The 20616-nt window shown below is 35.0% G+C and overlaps 1 protein-coding gene across 3 annotated transcripts; it reads left to right on the forward strand.

The window, feature by feature from the left end:
* The first annotated feature begins 4500 nt into the window (after positions 1-4500).
* LOC105161897 (myosin-17-like) lies at positions 4501-20344 on the forward strand. Of its 3 annotated transcripts, XM_088880724.1 has the most exons (39): positions 4501-4931; positions 7161-7289; positions 8507-8650; positions 8786-8931; positions 9058-9214; positions 9335-9393; positions 9528-9687; positions 9807-9956; positions 10055-10191; positions 10282-10428; positions 10537-10638; positions 10721-10778; positions 10865-10966; positions 11181-11218; positions 11462-11588; positions 11697-11867; positions 12807-12938; positions 13056-13165; positions 13309-13369; positions 13634-13811; positions 14214-14419; positions 14534-14653; positions 14742-14840; positions 14978-15199; positions 15595-15734; positions 16182-16299; positions 16376-16426; positions 16739-16816; positions 16955-17125; positions 17276-17431; positions 17530-17736; positions 18100-18237; positions 18343-18413; positions 18542-18641; positions 18717-18773; positions 18885-18941; positions 19049-19129; positions 19271-19353; positions 19722-20344. In XM_088880724.1, exons 1-39 carry the CDS (start codon positions 4929-4931, stop codon positions 19843-19845), a joined length of 4590 nt encoding a protein of 1529 aa, XP_088736850.1. In that variant the 5' UTR covers positions 4501-4928; the 3' UTR covers positions 19846-20344. The 3 variants fall into 3 exon arrangements, with proteins under 3 accessions (XP_088736850.1, XP_088736849.1, XP_088736851.1); XM_088880723.1 differs by lacking the exon at positions 4501-4931 and having other exon boundaries at positions 7149-7289; XM_088880725.1 differs by lacking the exons at positions 4501-4931; positions 16376-16426 and having other exon boundaries at positions 7149-7289.
* The last annotated feature ends 272 nt before the right edge of the window (positions 20345-20616 follow it).

The following is a 20616-nucleotide window of genomic DNA, read 5'->3' on the forward strand; positions in this document are numbered from 1 at the left end:
ATTTTAAAATATTTAAATAAATAAGATATCAAAATATTTGGTGTAATAAGATTTTCGTATTGTAATAATGACTGAAAAAACCATCAAACTGTTAGAATTCAAAATCGTATAGGTTTGTCCATTGAGTGTTAATATTAAGAATTTTACAAGATGTTTTAAAAGAAAATTGGGTGATGTCGTTTTTTTTTTTTGTTTTAAAGAGCTCATTAGATCCAAAACATCCTATTTTCTGGTCTTATAAGTTTTTTAAAACCGTTTTGAAGAGCTTATAAGGTTAGCCAAACACCCTCTTAGAAGGTGCTGAGCTGAGTTTATTTGAAATATCTTATAAGTTCATTCATCTTATAAGACGTTTCAAAAGATTAAAAATATTAGATCTTATTTTAAGAAAAACTCTTAGTTTTTGGATAAATAAGATGTTAGAGTTTATAAAATATTAGAGTATTTGGCATAATAATCGCTTCATAAGGTAATAATCACTGAAAAAATCAACAAACGGCTAGAATATAAAATCACATTAATAGATCATTGTGCTTTAAGGGGGAAAAACATTAATCATATGAAAGGTAAAAGTGAAATACTAATAAAATAATGAGGGTGTTTTTGTCTATTGAATCTTAAGATTAAAGAGCTTATAAGATGTTTTAAACAGAACTGGGCGAAGTTAATTTTTTCTTAAAGAGCTTATAAGATCCAAATATTTTATTTTATGATCTTAAAACCTTTTCAAAAGATAAAAAAAAAATAAAAAAAATTTCAAGCAGTTTTCAAGAGATTATAACCTCTGAAACATCTTATAAGATATTTTGAATAGTTTATAAGCTCAACCAAACACCCTTTTATCTTACATGAAAATCCCATGATTGGTATTATTATGTTAGTCGGAATTTTCTGTATCGAATATGATTCATTACTTTCTTGTTAAGTTATGCTTATAAACTTTTTAAAATATTTCATAAGACGTTTGGAGAGTTAATAAGTGTTTTATAAATTTTTTTGATAGATGAGCTTATCAAATCCTAAAATAGGTTGTGAAGAGCTTATAAGTTCCTTTTGGAAAATGTACAGGTTCCCGACTTATTTTTAAAATTTTAACAAGTTGGTTAATTTTATAAAAATTAATTACAAATTTGTTATTAATAATATATTATAAGCTCTATGATATAATTTATCGAAAAAATGCATGTAGCCCTCTGTGAAATAGGGCATATACACAATACCCCTTGTAGAAAACATAGCAAAGTGGGTGGTGTAATTCAAGTGCAATTCCTCTTATTTTTCTTTATTTATAATTTTTAAGAATAAAATATTATTTTTATATAAATATATGTAGTATTAATTATTATAATAATATTTATTACTTATATTATATAATAGTCCCCCCAAGTTTGTACACTTTATCATGTGAATATGCGAACTCAATGAATGAATTATTTTTTCGACCCCCTTAAACTATCGTTTTTATATATGTCTCTGCATATATGTTGTTGATGGGATATATACGACAAGTGGTAAAAGGACTAAAGCAAAATACATATTTAGGCCTAGATGCGCATGTTTTTTTTTTATCTGCACCTGACCTGACCTGATGATCCGAAACTCAGGACCGTTGATTCCATACCAGGACATCATGATCATGCCGCGTGATCCAAACAAGTGGATACACGTATTCTTGAGGATACACTCAACCACTTCAAATATTGGTATGTCATTTATATTTTTCCACCAACAATTACTTCGTTATTTTGACTTCACGAATTGATTTAAGCATTGGAGAGTTTTTGTTCGGGATTATTCAACAAACATAACGATCTCTTTCCTTCTCAGGTTCCTAACATACAATCTGAACTACTTCAAAATGACTTCAATAGTGAAATCCCTATGCGATTTAAGAAAAAATTCACATAATAATTGTATTATCATAAACAGATTTGAATCATTATCTTCTCATGAGTTATTATTTATTTATTGACATGTTCTTGTGGAGTGTCATTTCATAGACCCACACACACTGTGTTGTGATTCTCCAGAATTCATAATTACAAACAACACTTTAAATAAATAAGAAAGAAAAGTGATTTTGCCGACTTCTGAAGCCACTTTAGTTGAATTCAAAATGTTTATCAAATTGGGTGCAACTTATCATGAGTGTTTCATTTTATTATTGTTTGAAAAATTACAAATATTTTTTAAAATTAATAATTATTTAATAAATATTTTTTATAATGGACTGTCAAGAGAGAGTAAGCACTTAGTTTTTCCAACAACGAGAGAATATTTATAATTATGATAAACTTCAAGGGAGTCTATTGTAATTCATCCTAAATTTTATTATAAAATTATAATTCATTCTTATTTATTAGTATTTGTACATTGTGTATATAAAAATATTTCTTTAAATATACAAATGAAGTGAATTTTATATAAAAATATTTCTTTAAATATACAAATGACATGAATTTTATACACACAATACTGAGTTTTTCAAGAATATATTGTGGATACCAAAACTTAATTAAGGAGAACAAGGAAAAAAGAAATTAGCGGAAACTAGTTTTATTATATTTAATTCCGGATTAAATAAGTGGTATGCATCACTTAATAAATATCAGGATAAATTATATTTTATTATTCGAATTATGTCCGTTTTTGCACTTTGGCATCTATTTTTTTTTTCTTTCTGTGCGTCAACTTACTATCTCAACTATAAAATTTGCACTTTGCCATATATGAGGGATTTTATTGTTGATTTTTTTTTAAAAAAAACATCACATGCTGTGCATGTGTGAAAAATATCACATCAGATAATCCTTAAATATCACATGTGCATTGCATGTGATTTTTTTTAATTAAAAATTTTATTGAAAAACAGTTAGAAATGGCAAAATACAAAATTTCACAAAGTTCAGATGGCAAGTTGACAAAAAAAAAAGTTTAGATGCCAAAATATAATTAAGTCCCAATATCAGATAACCCTACCATACCCTTATTTTCAGGTCAATCCAATACTTTAGATAGACGTCTAACACAACCCTATCTCCAATCGAATACCAGACACATCATCCACGACCTCGACCCTAATCATTATTATGCGTAAAATAAAATTGTCTCGATAAATAATACCAAATGCTCATTAACCATATTTTTGATAAATGCTTCACAACTTCAAAATCTCAAAATGTTTGTAATAATCGATATCGATAGGAATGATTTATAATCGATTTATTTAAAAAAAAATATTCCGTGTTAATTGTAAAGATGGTGTGAGTGGTTTGTACGCAAACGCTTCTCTCTCTCTCTCTCTCCTATATATATATATATATAGCTTAAATTAAACAATTCCAACGCCAGCCGAACTTGTGCGGACATCCAATTGTAATTTCCCCTAAAATATTGCACCCTTCTATTTCTATCCCCATTTCCTATTTTTATTTATTTCCAACCCCTTCAACGCCCCTTTTTACACTTTTGACCCTTTCATTTTGTTTACACCTAATAATTTGATATATATAATTAAATGAAATGCCAATTTTTTCTTTTGAAAAACAAAAAAAAACTCAAATTGATATAAAACACACACAATTTTGTCTATGGCGTTTTTTTTATATTAAATTAATCCACAAATGAAATTTCGTGTTTTATAATCTTTTTAAAATATCTTATAATATATTTGAAAACTCATCAGATGTTATATTAATCTGATAAAAATATGAGGCGATCGCCTTATAAAATTAAAAAATAAGATATTGGGACTTTTTAAAATTTAAAAAAAAAAGTTTTCGATTTTCTTAAAGATGTTTATAAGTTAAATTTTGATTTTAATCATATTGAATACAGAATTGCTATTAGTAATATATTTTAGTTATATAATCTTCTTTTATCTGAATACTTTAAAGGTGCATCGGATTTGAATGATTTAAAATTACGCTTACTAACAAATTATTTGAATATATATGAATAATTTTAAATTTTTAAAAATTCAAACTCTAGTTTAGTACTATATTTTACTGAATATTAATAAATTTTAATTTTTTTTTTAAATAGAGTCATTTGAAATTATTCATCTAAAATTTTCTTTCAAATTCAAATCCCTCGAACAAATGCACCGTAATAAGATTCGCGTCCTTACAACATGTTTTGAATAAACTTAGGTAAAGACTGTCCTAACTCAATTTTCGAGGAGATTGCGGCTATAATAATAATAAATTGAAATTAATGAGATGCATTATACATACATGTGATGGGGACTAATAATTAATTGCCATAATTAATTTCTAATGATTTCTTTAATCATTTCTCATTAGTTTAGGGGTAAAATTGAAATACCAAATCTGGGGCGAAATAGTAAATAGTCTGAATTTCAAGGGGCAAAATGTAGAAACACAATTAGGCACAGAAAGCAGCCCCTAATGTCGGGTTTAGTGTAAAGTGCCCTTTTAACCTCGTTTTTGTCTCTCTGTGTGGCACTCCACATTCTCTCCAGCTGACCAATAAATGTATGCACACAGCAAAGAAAGAATATAGAATACATTTTTAGAGAGAGAAAAATACAACAAAATCCTCAAAATCACACATAACAAGGCCATACCTCCCAGCCAGCAAATTCTAGAGTGAGAAAGTATTTCAAACAACAACTACAATTTCCACTTTACTTTTCATTTATACATAGGGGTACTCGCGCAACAATTACTGTTTTTTGAATTGGATTTTGGTGGATTTGGTGGAGGGAGGAGCACGTAGAAGAAGTTGTTGAGTTTAATCATCGGAAGAGAAAAGGAGCTGCGCTTTTGCTTTTCTTATCTTGCGGTGGGGAGATTTTGGCGGTGCGGACTGCGGTTGGTGCCGATCTGAGCAGGCGAGTCAAGGCTCGGTCTCGGTTTGTGTTGATGAGTTGAAGAGCAGGAGATCGAGTCTTTTCGTATTCGCTTATGGTATGTTGATGCTTAATACGAATCCTCCGGTTCTGTTTTGATGTGTTTTGGGACTAGCTTTGATTTTATTTTGACTGAGGTTTTTGTCAATTTAATTCAACTTACAATTCATTTTTCTTTTCTTTTTGGCATAAATGGTATTTTTTTTTTGGTAAATTACATTTGCGCTAACGGCTGAAGATTGTTCTTTTTTTTTTTTTTTTTTTCCTTTTGTTCAAAAGAGGTCTCATTTAGTGAAAGTTGAATACAAGACAGAAAGATTTGTAGCGAACTGTTTTAATGAGGCGGAATTTATCTTTGGTAAACTTAATTGGAGGATGATTTGATTAGTTTGATTGCATTTTAATTGGTTGAAATTGAAATTGAATATTGTGAGTTACTGGAAATTAGAAATGGTAAAAGCTGCCATAAGCATCATATGCTAAAAATCGGGAAATAAGGACGGGTGCATTTTGCATTTGGTGGATTTTGATTATGACCCTATTTTCCTTTTTCTTTTTAAATTTTTATGGCTATTCATTCTTAATTTAATCTCTAATTTCTCTTAGAGCCACTTGTGAGCGATTTTAGGCAACAAAAAGCCAAGTTAATCATATAGTGAGGAATCGAAATCCTTATTTAGATCAATAACCACATTGCAAATTTTAATGATATTTGCTATGGGTTTGGGCACTCTTTTTGGACTTTTAACCAATTACATGACAAATATTGTATGGATTTCATTTGGCTTATGACCAATTTCAGGAAAAAATGAGAAGAAAGCAAGTCTGATTAAGGATGAGAAATTGAACCTGTAATTGGGTATATATTTGAGACTATAACTTCATGTGACAGTTTATCGATCTGGCAAGTTCATTCTAATATACATGTTTGGATTAGTTCATGCTTAAGAATAACCATCTTTGCCTAGTCCTTGTTCTAATAAACTTTGGTTCATCATTTTTCTACACCTCCTAATAGATAAATGTTTAAGACTCTTAACTTTAGGTGACAGCCGATTGATTGGCAAGTCCATTCTGATATTCATGTTTTGGATTAGTTCACGCTCAACTCTTAAGAATATCTATTCTTTATATAATTCTTGTTCCAATGAACAAGTGTAGCTTGAACTAATGCCTATGTCCATCATCCATGTATTATACTAGTACCTAGAAATTTATTGCAAAATAATCAAATTTTGAGATCACGAATTCCTTTTAAGACAAGAAGAAACAAATTCAGCTGAGATTGTTAACTACAACAGCCAGGCTACTCTAAACACCATTACTCCACACATCTCTACCATTTCTACTAATACCGACTCTTTTGATTTGTCTAGGATGTAGAGTGTCAAGGGAAAAATCTTGTCAATTTTTCTGAGCACGGGCTATATGTGTAGAGCTTTGGAAACAGTGTTATAGAATGTTGCAAAAATGTATTGGTAGAAGGGTCTAGAAGATTCTTTCCAAGTATTTGGGACTGTTTTGGGGACTTGTCCAAGAGAGCTCCGAAAAGCCTTTTCCTGTTCAATAGAATATCAGTATCCACCCTCATTTGAGGATGTGGAAGGTAAATAGATGGCATGCTGAAAAGTGGATAATAGCTCTTTCACACAAGGTCCCATACTAATTTACCTTCTTACAATCATTTGTACACAACTTAAACGCAGAAGTTGGTTTGGGCAAGATGCTAGGGAATTTTTAATATCAAATTGGTTAGGAGCCTATTAAATCAATTCCTAGTTGGTATCTCGTATGATACATGCCCTCACTAAATATCTAATTTGATATGGTCCTAATATCAAAGTGATTGAAACCTATAAAAATCACTACCAAGTTGGTATGTAATATGATGCATCCGTCACTAATTTCTAATAAGTGAAAAGAATCAAGACACAAGAAATGGAGTTCTCAGCAATGTTGTCTGAGAATTTAATAAATCTTTAATTACATATCTCACTATGACTGCAAATTCCTACTAACCATGCTAACAATTAAGATTATCTTGTCTTTGTGAAACGAATATGTTTTGTTCTTTCTGCTGAATATTCTTCTCAAATTCATTTTCCCATCCTTCTCATAGTATATATTTCAAGCATGAGAAAGTTGAAGACAAGCTCGTCCTTGTGGCAGCGGTGTTCTTATATATCACGAATGAGAACATTTGTGATTGTGAGTTTGATGCTGGAGTATTAATGTACTGTCAGAACTCAGATGTCTAATTACATTTTTACCTGTTATGGTTTTGCAGGCATCACCAGTTAATATTGTTGTTGGCTCTCATGTATGGGTTGAGGATCCAGGCCTGGCATGGATTGATGGACAAGTTACCCGTATTGATGGCCAAGATGTTCATGTTCAAACTACAAATGGGAAAAAGGTGAATGCTCAAACTGCAGCTTATTTTGTCTTTGCAAAACACATAGTTTTGTTGCTTATGACCCCAATAATTGCTTATAGATTATATTGTTAAATTACTGTTTTTCCAATATTCAGAATTTTTTTTTTCAGGCAAATTATTTAGCTTGCTTCAATATTAATGAAGTCCTTAATTTTTGGTGTCCAAATGGACGCCCTAAAATTAGATTCAGAAATTCTTGTTCTATAACGACAGTTGCTTTTATTGTCTCTTTGGGTTAGAAGTTCCAATACTTCCTATTGGAAATATTTGCTTTTGAAATTCTGTAGGGATTGTTGGATAATATACTTGAACTAAGCTAAATCATTTTTCGGATGTCACACTTGTACTTCGTATTTTTATTAGTCAGATTACTGAAGCAGCTAAATCATGTAAACTTGGTAATTTGTCTTCCTTACTGATTTTCATTCACTAATTAGTGTTGGTCAATCCCTCAGGATTGCATCTTGATGTAAATGGTTAATATAGTCATAAGACTTCTGTCAATGGGCTTCATAGCACCGCCAACCACAACACCTCTCCCCCCTGGCCCCATGAATACGCACACCACAACCCAAAAAGAAAGGGAAAGAATAATCTGGAATAGTTAAATGGGAAAGAGGTGGTTTTGGTTAGAGGCTCTTCATTTGTTTTGCAAGCTTATGGACTGGCATAGAACTGATGCTTTATGATATAATGCATATTTGCATTGTAAGGCCAAATTAATCAATGTGGATGATAATTCTCCTAATGCACAAGAATAACTTTCTATGCTTTGCAACATCATCTGTAGCCGCCACGAAATTTATGCAAGTCGATATTTGTTTGGATCTTGCAGTTAGTTTTCACTTTGGACTCATGCATTTTTCACTCTACTGGTAAAAGTGTTGGCTTTGCAAGCTTATGCTGTTCTCACAATCAGCCGTCTCATGTTTCTTTGGGAAGAAGTGATTTTTCTTTCATATTCTTTATTCGAGTGATGTCTCACGTGTATCATTATTTTGTGATGTTCCTTCATTGTCTGCCAATATGGTTACCTCTGCTGCTTGTAAGCGTTATCTGGAGGTGTTATTTTGACGGCAAATATTGATTCTCCTTATTTTTCTAATTCTTAAAGCGCTTGCGTAGAACCGCTGTTTTATGGAGGTTCCGAGTTTTGCCTGTGATACCTGTATAATCTTATTTCATCTAAATTGCAGGTTGTCACAAATATCTCCAAAGTGTTTCCAAAGGATACTGAAGCACCACCTGGAGGTGTAGATGATATGACGAAGCTGTCATATTTGCATGAACCTGGTGTTCTGCAGAACCTGGCTACTAGATATGAACTTAACGAAATCTATGTAAGCTTTCTTATGTCCCTGATGATTAATATTGGAGGCCTACTCTTTGTTCCCCCCATGTTACTGCATTCCTTATTAATTTTTTCTTTGTCCTTCTTCATAATTAATAACAAGTTTGCTTTCTAACTTTCTCAGACATATACTGGAAATATTCTGATTGCAATAAACCCTTTTCAAAGATTACCCCATCTATATGATACTCACATGATGGAGCAGTACAAAGGGGCTGCACTTGGAGAGCTCAGTCCTCATGTTTTTGCAATTGCAGATGTTGCTTACAGGTGATATTTGATGAAACATGCAAATTACTTTTGTCTTTCTTTCCCCTTGTATGTTGAGAAATCTGTGAGTTGGGCTGGGGTGCACGGACCTTGTAACCTGTTTGCCTGTTGACATTATGCAATCAGGGCAATGATCAATGAGGGAAAGAGCAATTCGATCTTGGTTAGCGGAGAAAGTGGTGCTGGTAAAACTGAAACCACAAAAATGTTGATGAGATATCTTGCACACTTGGGTGGTCGTTCTGGTGTGGAAGGACGGACTGTTGAACAACAAGTTTTGGAAGTAAGATTGAAGTTTAATCAGATGCAGCTTACATTTGAACTTTTTTCACCAAAACAAGCAACATGTAATTGTTGACTATCTGGGTCTCAATTGGTTTTCTTTTTTCGTAATAAATTACAGTCAAACCCAGTTCTTGAAGCTTTTGGAAATGCCAAAACTGTCAGGAACAACAACTCTAGGTGAGTGACTCTGGAAGTAAAACTGTATGTTTCATTGGATGATGCTTGTGCAATTCATTTCATTGTTGAAGTTTGGAGTTTAGAGTTTTATATTTTCTTTGGGAACTTAGCTGATAATGCTGCATTTCGTACAGTCGTTTCGGTAAATTTGTGGAGATCCAATTTGACAAAAGTGGGAGGATATCTGGAGCAGCTGTTAGAACTTACTTGCTGGAGAGATCTCGTGTTTGCCAGATTTCAGATCCTGAAAGGAACTATCATTGCTTCTATCTTCTCTGTGCAGCACCTGCTGAGGTGTTTGTTCTGCATTTCCTTTCTCCTTGAGTCCTCACCTGCATTCAAAACTTGTGCATCAGACCGGTTTTGGAAATTGCTTTCTCATTTAAGATCATTTGACAATCCTTGTTTTGCAGGAAAGAGAGAAGTATAAGCTGGGAAGCCCAGAATCATTTCATTATCTCAACCAGTCTAAGTATTATACACTTGACGGAGTAAGCGATGCTGAGGAATATCTTGCAACCAGAAGGGCTATGGATATAGTTGGAATCAGTGAGGAAGAGCAGGTCACCCATTCCCTACACTCATAAATTTGCTTCCCAGTTAGATTTTGGACATTATATGTTCTACGAAAGTTTATTAAGTCTGTGATGGAATTTTTTAGGAGGCAATATTTAGGGTTGTTGCCGCAATTCTTCATCTGGGTAATATTGAATTTGCCAAGGGTAAGGAGATTGATTCTTCTGTTATTAAGGATGAGAAGTCAAGGTTTCATCTGAATACTACTGCCGAATTACTGAAGTATGGATATTTTCTTTTTCTTTTTGCTTTTGAATGGATATTCCTATCTGGATCCGCAAGGAACTGCATGTGATGGATTTAATTCAACAGGTGTGATCCGAAGAGCTTGGAAGATGCACTGATTAAGCGTGTGATGGTGACACCTGAGGAGGTTATCACAAGGACTCTTGATCCAGAAGGTGCCTTGGGTAGCAGGGATGCTTTGGCAAAGACTATATATTCTCGGCTGTTTGACTGGTAAAGTAGAAACTGATCTAACTTGTATGATACAGACATAGTACTGCAATGTTCTGAACATGCGCATCTGCCATTTAATTTTGAACTCTTGTTCTGTGTTACTTCCAGGATTGTGGACAAAATAAATATCTCCATCGGGCAGGATCCCAACTCAAAAGCAATAATAGGAGTTCTTGACATTTATGGGTTTGAAAGTTTTAAGCAAAACAGGCAAGCTCTTACCTCGATCTCTCCATTGCAATATACAATGAAGATATTTGTGTTGTTCTGACATTCTTCACATGTGTATCAGTTTCGAGCAGTTCTGTATCAATTTCACCAATGAGAAACTGCAGCAGCATTTTAACCAGGTCTCTCTCTCGTGTGAAGTCCTACTCCTTGTTTCGAATACAATAAGTTGACCTGCTTATTGGATGTTTTATATTCATGGTTTCAGCATGTCTTTAAGATGGAACAAGAAGACTATGAGAAAGAACAGATAAACTGGAGCTACATAGAGTTTGTTGATAACCAAGATGTTCTTGACCTAATTGAGAAGGTTTGAGACTATGATATTCTTTTGGTTGATCGTGAGTCTTTGTTGCTTTATTTAATTATTCATACAAAAGTGTCATCTTCAGCCATGTTTGCATGGATGCTCACTTTGTAATAGTTTCTCATCTTCTGTTACATCTGGCTAATGTAGTTTGAGTCAACTGCAATAGATAATTTAATGAAAATCCTTTCATTTCCTTCTTTTTTTATTCTTGCAGAAACCAGGAGGAATAATTGCACTACTAGATGAAGCCTGGTATGCCTTCTTAATTTCTTATTGCAGTTGCTATCTTATTATTTTAAATTTCATGCTTTTTCGTGTATTTCTCTAGTTTGTTCCATCTTTATCAGAGAGTTTGCTGTTTCTCATAATCCCTCTTTTGTGTCATTTCTCTCCTATGGCCAATGAACAAATCAAATAATATTAAATCTTTTGCCTTCCTTTTTCATTTATCTTCTGCATAAATGTGTTCATCGTTGATAAGGTTGTTTGTGGCAGTATGTTTCCTAAATCTACTCATGAGACATTTGCTCAGAAGTTGTACCAGACCTTTGTAAAACATAAGCGCTTCATCAAACCCAAGCTCTCGCGCACTAATTTTACAATATCTCACTATGCAGGGGAGGTAATTATGTATTTCCACATTCTAAATGCTTTTGCACAGAAAATAATATTAAAGAGAGTAATAGATTTATGTGGAAATTGTATTTTTAACCATCTTCTACAATTGCAGGTTACATATATGGCAGATCTGTTTCTGGATAAGAACAAAGATTATGTGGTGGCAGAACATCAAGATTTATTAACAGCTTCAAAATGCTCTTTTGTGGCTAGTTTATTTCCTCCCCTTCCAGAAGAATCATCAAAGTCCTCCAAATTTTCTTCCATAGGATCACGCTTTAAGGTTTTCTTCAGTCTCTCTAGTCCTTCACAACTTTTGTTTGAAGTCTTCATCCTTGTTCTATATATCAAAGGCACTTGTACCGGTCTAGACTCTTGAGAGCTTCCCAAGCTGAGAGAAACAGCTAAATATTACAAAGTTCAGAACTATTCAAAATATTGAATTCCAGCTTGCATAGTTCTGATCTATATGGAACATATTTGTCCTGAGTCTTGTCATTATAAAGATGCAAAATAGCCATTAATGGGAGTTGTTCGTGCATTTGATTGTAATTATCCTTCTAAGTTTTAGTTCAGCTGAACACAGCAAGCTGTTTTTATAATTTTGCTCAGTAATACCTCTAGTATTCTGTTTGCTGCAGATTAGACTCACCTGTTAAATACTTTGAGTTTGTAAAAGCATTGCTGAAAATTTTCAAGTATCTGCTTTAATATCTATCCGTTAAGTTATCAATTTGATGCAAGGGGGATTGACTGGAATTTTGATGATTTCGTGATAAATTAATTCTCTTGCAATGATGTAAGATGGTCCATTTGGCAACTGTAGGTAGAGAAGTACTTCCATGCTGAGTATTTCACTCTGGACCGCTTTCATTATCTGATTCTTCCTTTACATGAAATGCACATAAGCTAACTTATTATCTTGAGCAATGTTGTCTACTTCAATGATGGAGGCACAGATCTTTAGTCAAAGTGAGGTTGCTATTATTAGCAGCTATTGATCCAGGATTCCGATTTTACCAACTCCTGACTTTGAGTTAATAACTAATTTGCTGATTCAAAAAAGCCTGGTTGACGATCATTGGAGTTTTTGAGTGAATTAGTTTGTCATTTGATTTGAAATATGTAAAAATGTCTTCAGATGACATAATGAGTATTAAGCTTCTGTTTACAATTACTTAGATTGTGGTGAACAGTTTGCTTTATCAATTGGTGCTTGCAGCTACAACTACAATCTTTAATGGAGACCTTAAATTCAACGGAACCTCACTACATCAGATGTGTGAAACCGAACAATGTTCTCAAGCCGGCCATTTTTGAGAATCTTAACGTAATTCAGCAATTGCGATGTGGTGTAAGTATACATAATTCTTGTTAAGAATATTGGGGTTAGCAAGTTGGTTTAAACTATCAAGTTTGGTTTTCATCTCCTTATGAAAAATTATGTGGTAAAATATTCATCATTGTACAGGGTGTCCTAGAAGCTATCAGAATCAGCTGTGCTGGATACCCCACCAGACGTACATTTGATGAATTTCTTCTCCGATTTGGTGTTCTTGCTCCTGAAGTTTTGGATGGGAAGTATGTCTTTTTGGCTGCTTTAAACCAATTCTTCGTTTAACTTGTATATCTACCTGTACCATGCTTTTGTCTTTCCTGTCTTGATCTGTCATTTGTATTTTCTTGTGTCGCTTGCAAATAAGGCCAAATTTCTTGTCCTGCAGCTTTGATGAAAAGACTGCATGTCAGATGATTTTGGACAAAATAGGGTTAAAAGGCTATCAGGTAAATTACATGAAAATCGTACTAGATGTCAATCCCTGTATATTTATTTACTCTGTTATACAATGTTGTCCCACATTGGAGTTGAGGAGATTGCAGTACAGACATGAGTGTGGGTTTGTTATACAATGCCCGTCACTTTTTTCTCCTTTTGGATTATTAAATGACTTGTTTTTGAAGGGGTTAACATCCTTCTTTTCTTTTGGCCAGTACTCTATCCTGGAGATACATGACATTGTCTTTGTTTATGCTTTGGTTTGCATGCAGTTAGGTAAAACGAAGGTTTTCTTACGAGCTGGTCAGATGGCTGAACTAGATGCTAGGAGAGCAGAGGTTCTTGGAAATGCAGCCAGAACCATTCAAAGGCAAATTCGTACTTATATTGCTCGGAAAGATTTTATTTTATTGCGCCAAGCTGCTATACAATTGCAATCATGTTGGCGAGGTAACTCTTAATTTTTCTTTAGACCTGAATTTTACCTTCCATTACTTATTCAAGAAGAGCCACTCTAACATGAAAGAATGTGTCTCTTGTGAGGTAGTAGAATCATGTTATGATTTCACAGGTACATGCAGCGTCTGATTAAAATTCTTTATGGCGCTTGCTAATCGACATGTTAATACATAAAAACAATGCCAATTTATAAGTTCAATGTACATGTTCATATATATATATATATTTATAGTTATATATTCATCGTGTCTATGTTACTTGTGAAAGTTGAGAAGATTCTGTGTTGCCTTGAAACTTACATCGTCTAACATTTATAAGATTTTGTGAACTGTATTATTTCTATATTTGGAAACTTGCAGATGCAAATATAACTTCTTTTCGTATAATTGTTAGCTATATCGGCTTGCAAACTTTATGAGCAATTGCGCCGGGAAGATGCTGCTATAAAGATTCAGAAGAACTTCAGATGTTACACTGCCCGGGTATCCTACTCAACCTTGCAGGCTTCTGCCATTGTAGTGCAGACTGGCATGAGAGCGATGACTGCTCGGAGTGAATTCAGATTCAGGAAACAGACTAAGGCTGCCATCAAAATTCAGGTCTTAGTATTACTTCATACTGCATATATCCACCAGGAGATTCATGGGCCTGGAGAATTTAAGGAACTTGATCTAGTGCTGATTGTTGGTGCATGATTTGTTGCTCATGTGCAGGCTCACCTGCGTTGTCACAGAGACTACTCTTACTATAGAAGTCTCCAAAAGGCTGCTATTGTTACCCAATGTGGTTGGAGGAGACGTGTCGCTCGTAAAGAGCTTAGAAAGCTCAAAATGGTGCTGATCTATCCTTGATGATGTGCTTTCATTCTTCAAACAGGTTTCTTCTTGCATTTTGCATAAACAATTTTGTGTATTCACCCAGGCTGCCAGGGAAACAGGAGCCCTAAAAGAAGCCAAAGACAAGCTGGAAAAGAAAGTGGAGGAGCTTACGTGGCGCTTGCAGTTTGAGAAGAGATTAAGGGTAAATGTTTTGACAAAATTCCGGCAATCCATTGCTATTCTTTTTTACGTCTTTTTTTTGGGGGGTGTGGGGAGATGAACACTGTTGATTTATTTAAATATATTGGCATCATTTTCTCCTTTGCTTGTTGAGTGTAGACTGAGTTGGAGGAAACAAAAGCACAAGAAATTGCAAAGTTGCAGGAGGCATTGCACTCACTGCAAATACAACTGGAAGATGCAAATGCTAGAGTAATAAAAGAACGAGAAGCAGCTCGCAAAGCAATTGAAGAAGCTCCTCCCGTCATTAAAGAAACCCCAGTTATGGTTCAAGACACGGCAAAGATTGAAGCATTAACAGCTGAGGTAGAAAATCTGAAGGTAAGAACTTACTATAGACAAGAATGATGGTTTGAATGTAGAATACCACCAGCACCACATCCTTATGGCTAACTCTTTCTTTACTTGCTAAGAGCTCGACTTTGTTAGAGAGGACCCTTAATGGAATCTCTGTATAGTTTAGTTACTGCTGATATTTTCCATTGATACTTGTATAACAGATGTTTGACTCCCTTGTATGGTGCAACTGGACTGATCACTTCACTATAAGGGCTTTTAATAATGAAGAAATGTTGTAGTCCTTCTGAGATTGAATCTCAAATATGTCTGGATGAACTTTACAATATTAAAGATTTTCAGTTCCCTTAATCTTTCCTAAAGCTTAAAGAACCAGCCCATGAAATAACTACTGTAATCCACTTGATTATTGCCTGCAGGCTATGCTGCTGTCAGAAAAACAGGCGGCAGAAGAGGCTAAAAAGGCATGTGCAGATGCTGAGATGAAAAGTACGGATTTGGCCAAAAAGCTAGAGGAAGCTGAGTCTAAAGCGGATCAGCTTCAAGATTCTACACAGAGGTATATTTACTGAAATTGAATGTTAGGAGTATTGATTTTGATTAATTATTTGAAAGACTCCTAGTTTGTTTCCTCTTATTCCTGGGGGGGGGGGGGGGCTTATGTTTCATGCAACTTCTTTGGTGATTGTTGAATTTGGCTTGCTAATATTTAATGGTTGTAAGAGTTACCACTCCGTTCTCTGTCTTTATGAAATCCTTTAATGGAGGTACAGCTTCTTAGAATGTTAAATGACCAAAATTTCTATGAGGTTTCTGTTATGCTCATGTAACATGTAAGTGGCATGTTTGAAGGTATCAGCAATCCCCTCCTCCACTGAAACTCAATGGAAATAAAGGATACAGGAAAACCAGTTGGCTCCATAAATAAAAGCAAATAACTGCCTCAAAAATATATTTACATATTCGATATGTGTTATGTGTTTGATGGTTTCTTCTCGCATTTCAGGCTTGAAGAGAAGCTGTCGAACCTTGAGTCGGAGAATCAAGTACTTCGTCAACAAGCTCTGACTATGTCACCTACAGGGAAAGCTATATCTGCCCGACCCAGGACGACTATTATTTCGGTAAGTTTGGCTTATTTGATCTTTTATCATACTCTTTGTTGGTTCAGATATTCTTATCCTTGTAACCAAATTACAGAGAACTCCGGAGAATGGAAATATTCTCAATGGAGAAACGAAGTCTGCACATGTAAGAGTATATCTGTTCGGTACTGGTGGAATTTTTTGTGAATTTGTTGGGGGTAAATTACATTGGCAGCCCCTAAGGTTGTGTCTAATTACGCAAATGCCCTCTGCGATTGCAAAACTACAAGTACATCCCCTATTCAATGCACAAAGTTTACATAAACACTAACACCCCCCAAAGGGGTATACCAGTAATTTTATTATGAAGGGCGGGGAACATTTCTGTAATTAGGCTTGACCTCAAGGAGTGTCAATGTAATTGACCCTTTGTTATGTTTTGTTATCTTTAATGCTTACTGCCTGTTGCTTGTCATAGGCTACGGCTCTTGTGGCAAATCCAAAGGAGCCTGAATCTGAGGAAAAACCCCAGAAATCTCTTAATGAGAAGCAGCAAGTAAGTAGCTGTTGGACGTGTGTATCAAAATTTTAAATATTATGATGGATGCCTTGTAGTAGTTTCTATTATTTTACCATCTCCCTTATTCCCAAAATGCGAATCATGTTTCCTTTCTAATCTGCTGGCTTTCCACAGGAAAACCAGGACCTGCTGATAAAGTGTATTTCACAAGATCTGGGATTTTCTGGTGGCAAACCTGTCGCAGCTTGTATTATTTACAAAAGCCTTCTTCACTGGAGGTCATTTGAGGTTGAGAGGACTAGTGTGTTTGATCGCATAATCCAAACTGTTGCCTCGGCCATAGAGGTAATAGATTATTGTAGGAATTGCGTATATCTTCTCTGATTGCCGTGACTTTTGATCACTTTTTGCAAGTTAGCCACTGTGCTTGATGGGTTATTTTTCAAATATATGTGCAACCATCGAAACACTAATTTTAAGGAAATTCTATTGAAGGCCCCTGACAATAATGATGTATTAGCTTACTGGTTATGCAACACATCCACATTGCTGATGCTGCTTCAACACACACTCAAAGCAAGTGGGGCTGCTAGTTTAACCCCCCAACGGCGTCGGTCATCATCAGCTTCTCTTTTTGGGAGGATGTCACAAGTATGTCCTAGTCTTTTCTTTTTCCTGCCGTCTCAATATGATCTGTTACCAACATATTTAAACCCTTCTGCTCTTCTTCTTGACTTTACTTTTTGAAGGGATTGAGGGCATCGCCACAGAGTGCTGGACTGTCCTTTATCAATGGTCGGATGCTTGGTAGACTTGATGACTTGCGGCAAGTAGAAGCAAAATATCCTGCTTTACTGTTCAAGCAGCAGCTTACTGCTTTCCTGGAGAAGATATATGGGATGATCAGGGACAATCTAAAGAAAGAGATTTCCCCTTTGCTTGGTTTATGTATCCAGGTAAGTAGAGCATCAGATTGCTATCATTGTCTCTGTTCTTGGGTTCTAAGTGTTAGATTTCCTCTCTTAAACTTCGCTATACCTTGTGATTGTGAATGGGTCGGTGTCCCCAGATTTTAAAGGAGTTTGATCTACGATGAAAGAATGTCTGAATGTTGACAGTAATTGTTTACCCTAGTCTGTATATGACATTCAGTTAAACTGCTTTATTCTTCTTTTTTCTTTTCTTTTTTCCTCCTTTTCTCCCGTTTCTGTATTTCCTTGGGTGGTGAAGGAAGAGGTTTGAGAAACTCGTGAATTTATTTACCAACTATTGAGCAAACACTAATCCTACGTTTGGCTGCAAAACCTATTTGTTTGCAGGCTCCCAGAACATCTCGTACAAGTTTAGTAAAAGGACGTTCCCAAGCTAATGCTGTTGCTCAACAAGCACTAATTGCTCATTGGCAGAGCATTGTCAAAAGCCTAAACAATTACTTGAAGATGATGAAAGCAAATTACGTAAGGGCAAAAATTTTCTTAAATTAGAAGTTAGCTTAGCTTTCTTTCCTTTTCTTTTCCCCTAATAAAAATATACTTTTTCCTCTTGTTGTGATGTTATTACAGGTTCCTCCTTTCCTAGTCCGGAAAGTTTTCACCCAAATATTCTCGTTTATCAATGTTCAATTATTCAACAGGCAAGTTCATCTTTTAGGGAAGTTTGTTGCTTGTCTCTATCGTAGTGTCTTTTGTACTATCAAATTATGCATCATGGCAATTGTTTCTGACATTGCATTTTAAAAACTTTCTTTTCAAAACTTTTCAGCCTTCTTTTACGACGTGAGTGCTGCTCATTTAGCAATGGGGAGTATGTGAAAGCTGGGTTGGCTGAATTAGAGCAATGGTGTTGTTATGCAACTGAGGAAGTAAGCCTTCATTTGATAATTTCCTGTTTCTAGCTACCCCAATTCAGTGCCTCATCAACATATTCTGGTATACAGTATGTAGGCTCAGCTTGGGATGAACTTAAGCATATCAGACAGGCAGTTGGATTTTTGGTGAGAATAATATGTTCACTTTGTTTTCCATGGTCACATGGATTTCTGACCTCAGTTTCTTGGTTAGATGGATTTCTGACCTAAATTTATCCTGTTTGATTTGTATTTTAGGTCATACATCAAAAGCCCAAGAAGACTTTGAATGAAATCACCAATGAACTTTGTCCTGTGAGTGAAACTTTCTCCTCCCGCAATCTGTCTCTTCAGTGCACTTCTGTATCAGATTTTCCTATGTCATTCATTTCATTTTTTAAAATTTCTCTTATTTTTTACAGGTGTTAAGCATTCAACAATTATACAGGATTAGCACCATGTACTGGGATGACAAATACGGCACCCACAGTGTTTCTTCAGATGTGAGTTAGTTCTTTCACTTGTGTTCTCTGTATTAGCTTGCTTTGTCCTCACACATTTGCTCGTCTTGTTGCATGTCTCCTTATGTCTTTGGTTTCTCTGTTTGCTTTATAATATTCTTATCTTTTTCTCCAACTACGTAGGTCATTTCAAGTATGAGGGTTATGATGACAGAGGACTCGAACAATTCAGTGAGCAGCTCCTTTCTGTTAGATGATGATTCAAGGTAATTTAATCACAAACATACCAATTGTAGGTACCTGTGGTTTCCTGAAACAGTTCAGTTCATGTGTTTTATGTTTCAGTTGCTTTCAGTGAGCATTTGCGAAAAGTTCAAGTATATATTCTTTTCATGAGAAACTCTGCTATCAAGTAATATTTGCTGGTGTTCGCACATTCTTTACAAAAATGAAAACCTCTCTGTTTCTGGTCATAAATATATCTCCCTCTTCATTCGATGGTCACCCGATCGGGATCAGACTCTCTGACATTAGGGCTGTACCTAAGAGATAACACCAAAAAGTACTTTGATCTCCAGTTCAGTTCTGCATTATACAATGAGCATGATAACCATCAATATTCCTTTTTTTGCAGCATACCGTTCTCCGTGGACGACCTCTCCAAATCCATGCAACAAATAGAGGTAGCTGACGTCGAGCCTCCCCCTTTAATCCGTGAAAATTCAGGGTTTGTATTTCTACATCAACGTGCAGAGTGATCCAAGTTGCGGAGTTATAATCCTGCCCTTACGCCATTATAGTTGAATCCAAGTGTAAAGAGGCATGCAAGTATTTGTGCATACACATTCTGTTGTTATTGTGGCCACTCCCGTTGTATATTTCTCGTCGCCATACACTTGGACAACGGTAATTAATTGTTGTCCGGGTTAGTTCCAATTTTCCACCCTCGTGCCTCATTGACACGAGATGCATTTTTAGCAGACGGTAGCGGTACTAGGCCGTGATGATATGCAGAGTCACTGGCATATCCATTGGTTTTTGAATGGTTGTTTGCCATGTTATTTTTGGGTGTAAAGATAGAAGCTGCAGACATTAGGCTTTTTTATTTTCTATAGTGTGAAGAGTGGTTGTAAGGGTGCTGTATTTGTTTTGATGCATATTTGTGAGTGTCAAGGGAGACACTGTGCTTGTACAAAGATGATTTATTCAATTTATTCTGTTGTCCACTTGTCCTATCAAAAGCAAGATTATTATTAATTCTTTCTTTAACCTTCTGTCTGAGAATATTTTTTCAATTTTAATTACCTTGCAATTATTGGCGAATTGGGATTTCAGCCTTACTTTTATCACATTGGAGCTATATCTCAGTGTTTGTGGGGGCAAAAAGCTCCCCTTCAAGTCTGAATTTGGTTGGGCTGAACCATTTGTTATGGTCATTTTTTTTTAATTCACTTGTCATGTGATGGATTTATGTTTAGTCGGGTTAGGTTCGACAAGAATTTCCCTTTCTGAACATTTAGAGTGTTTGC

This window comes from Sesamum indicum, linkage group LG5 (assembly GCF_026168435.1).
Source record: "Sesamum indicum cultivar Baizhima isolate 11 linkage group LG5, ASM2616843v1, whole genome shotgun sequence".
Taxonomy (NCBI): Eukaryota; Viridiplantae; Streptophyta; class Magnoliopsida; order Lamiales; family Pedaliaceae; genus Sesamum; species Sesamum indicum.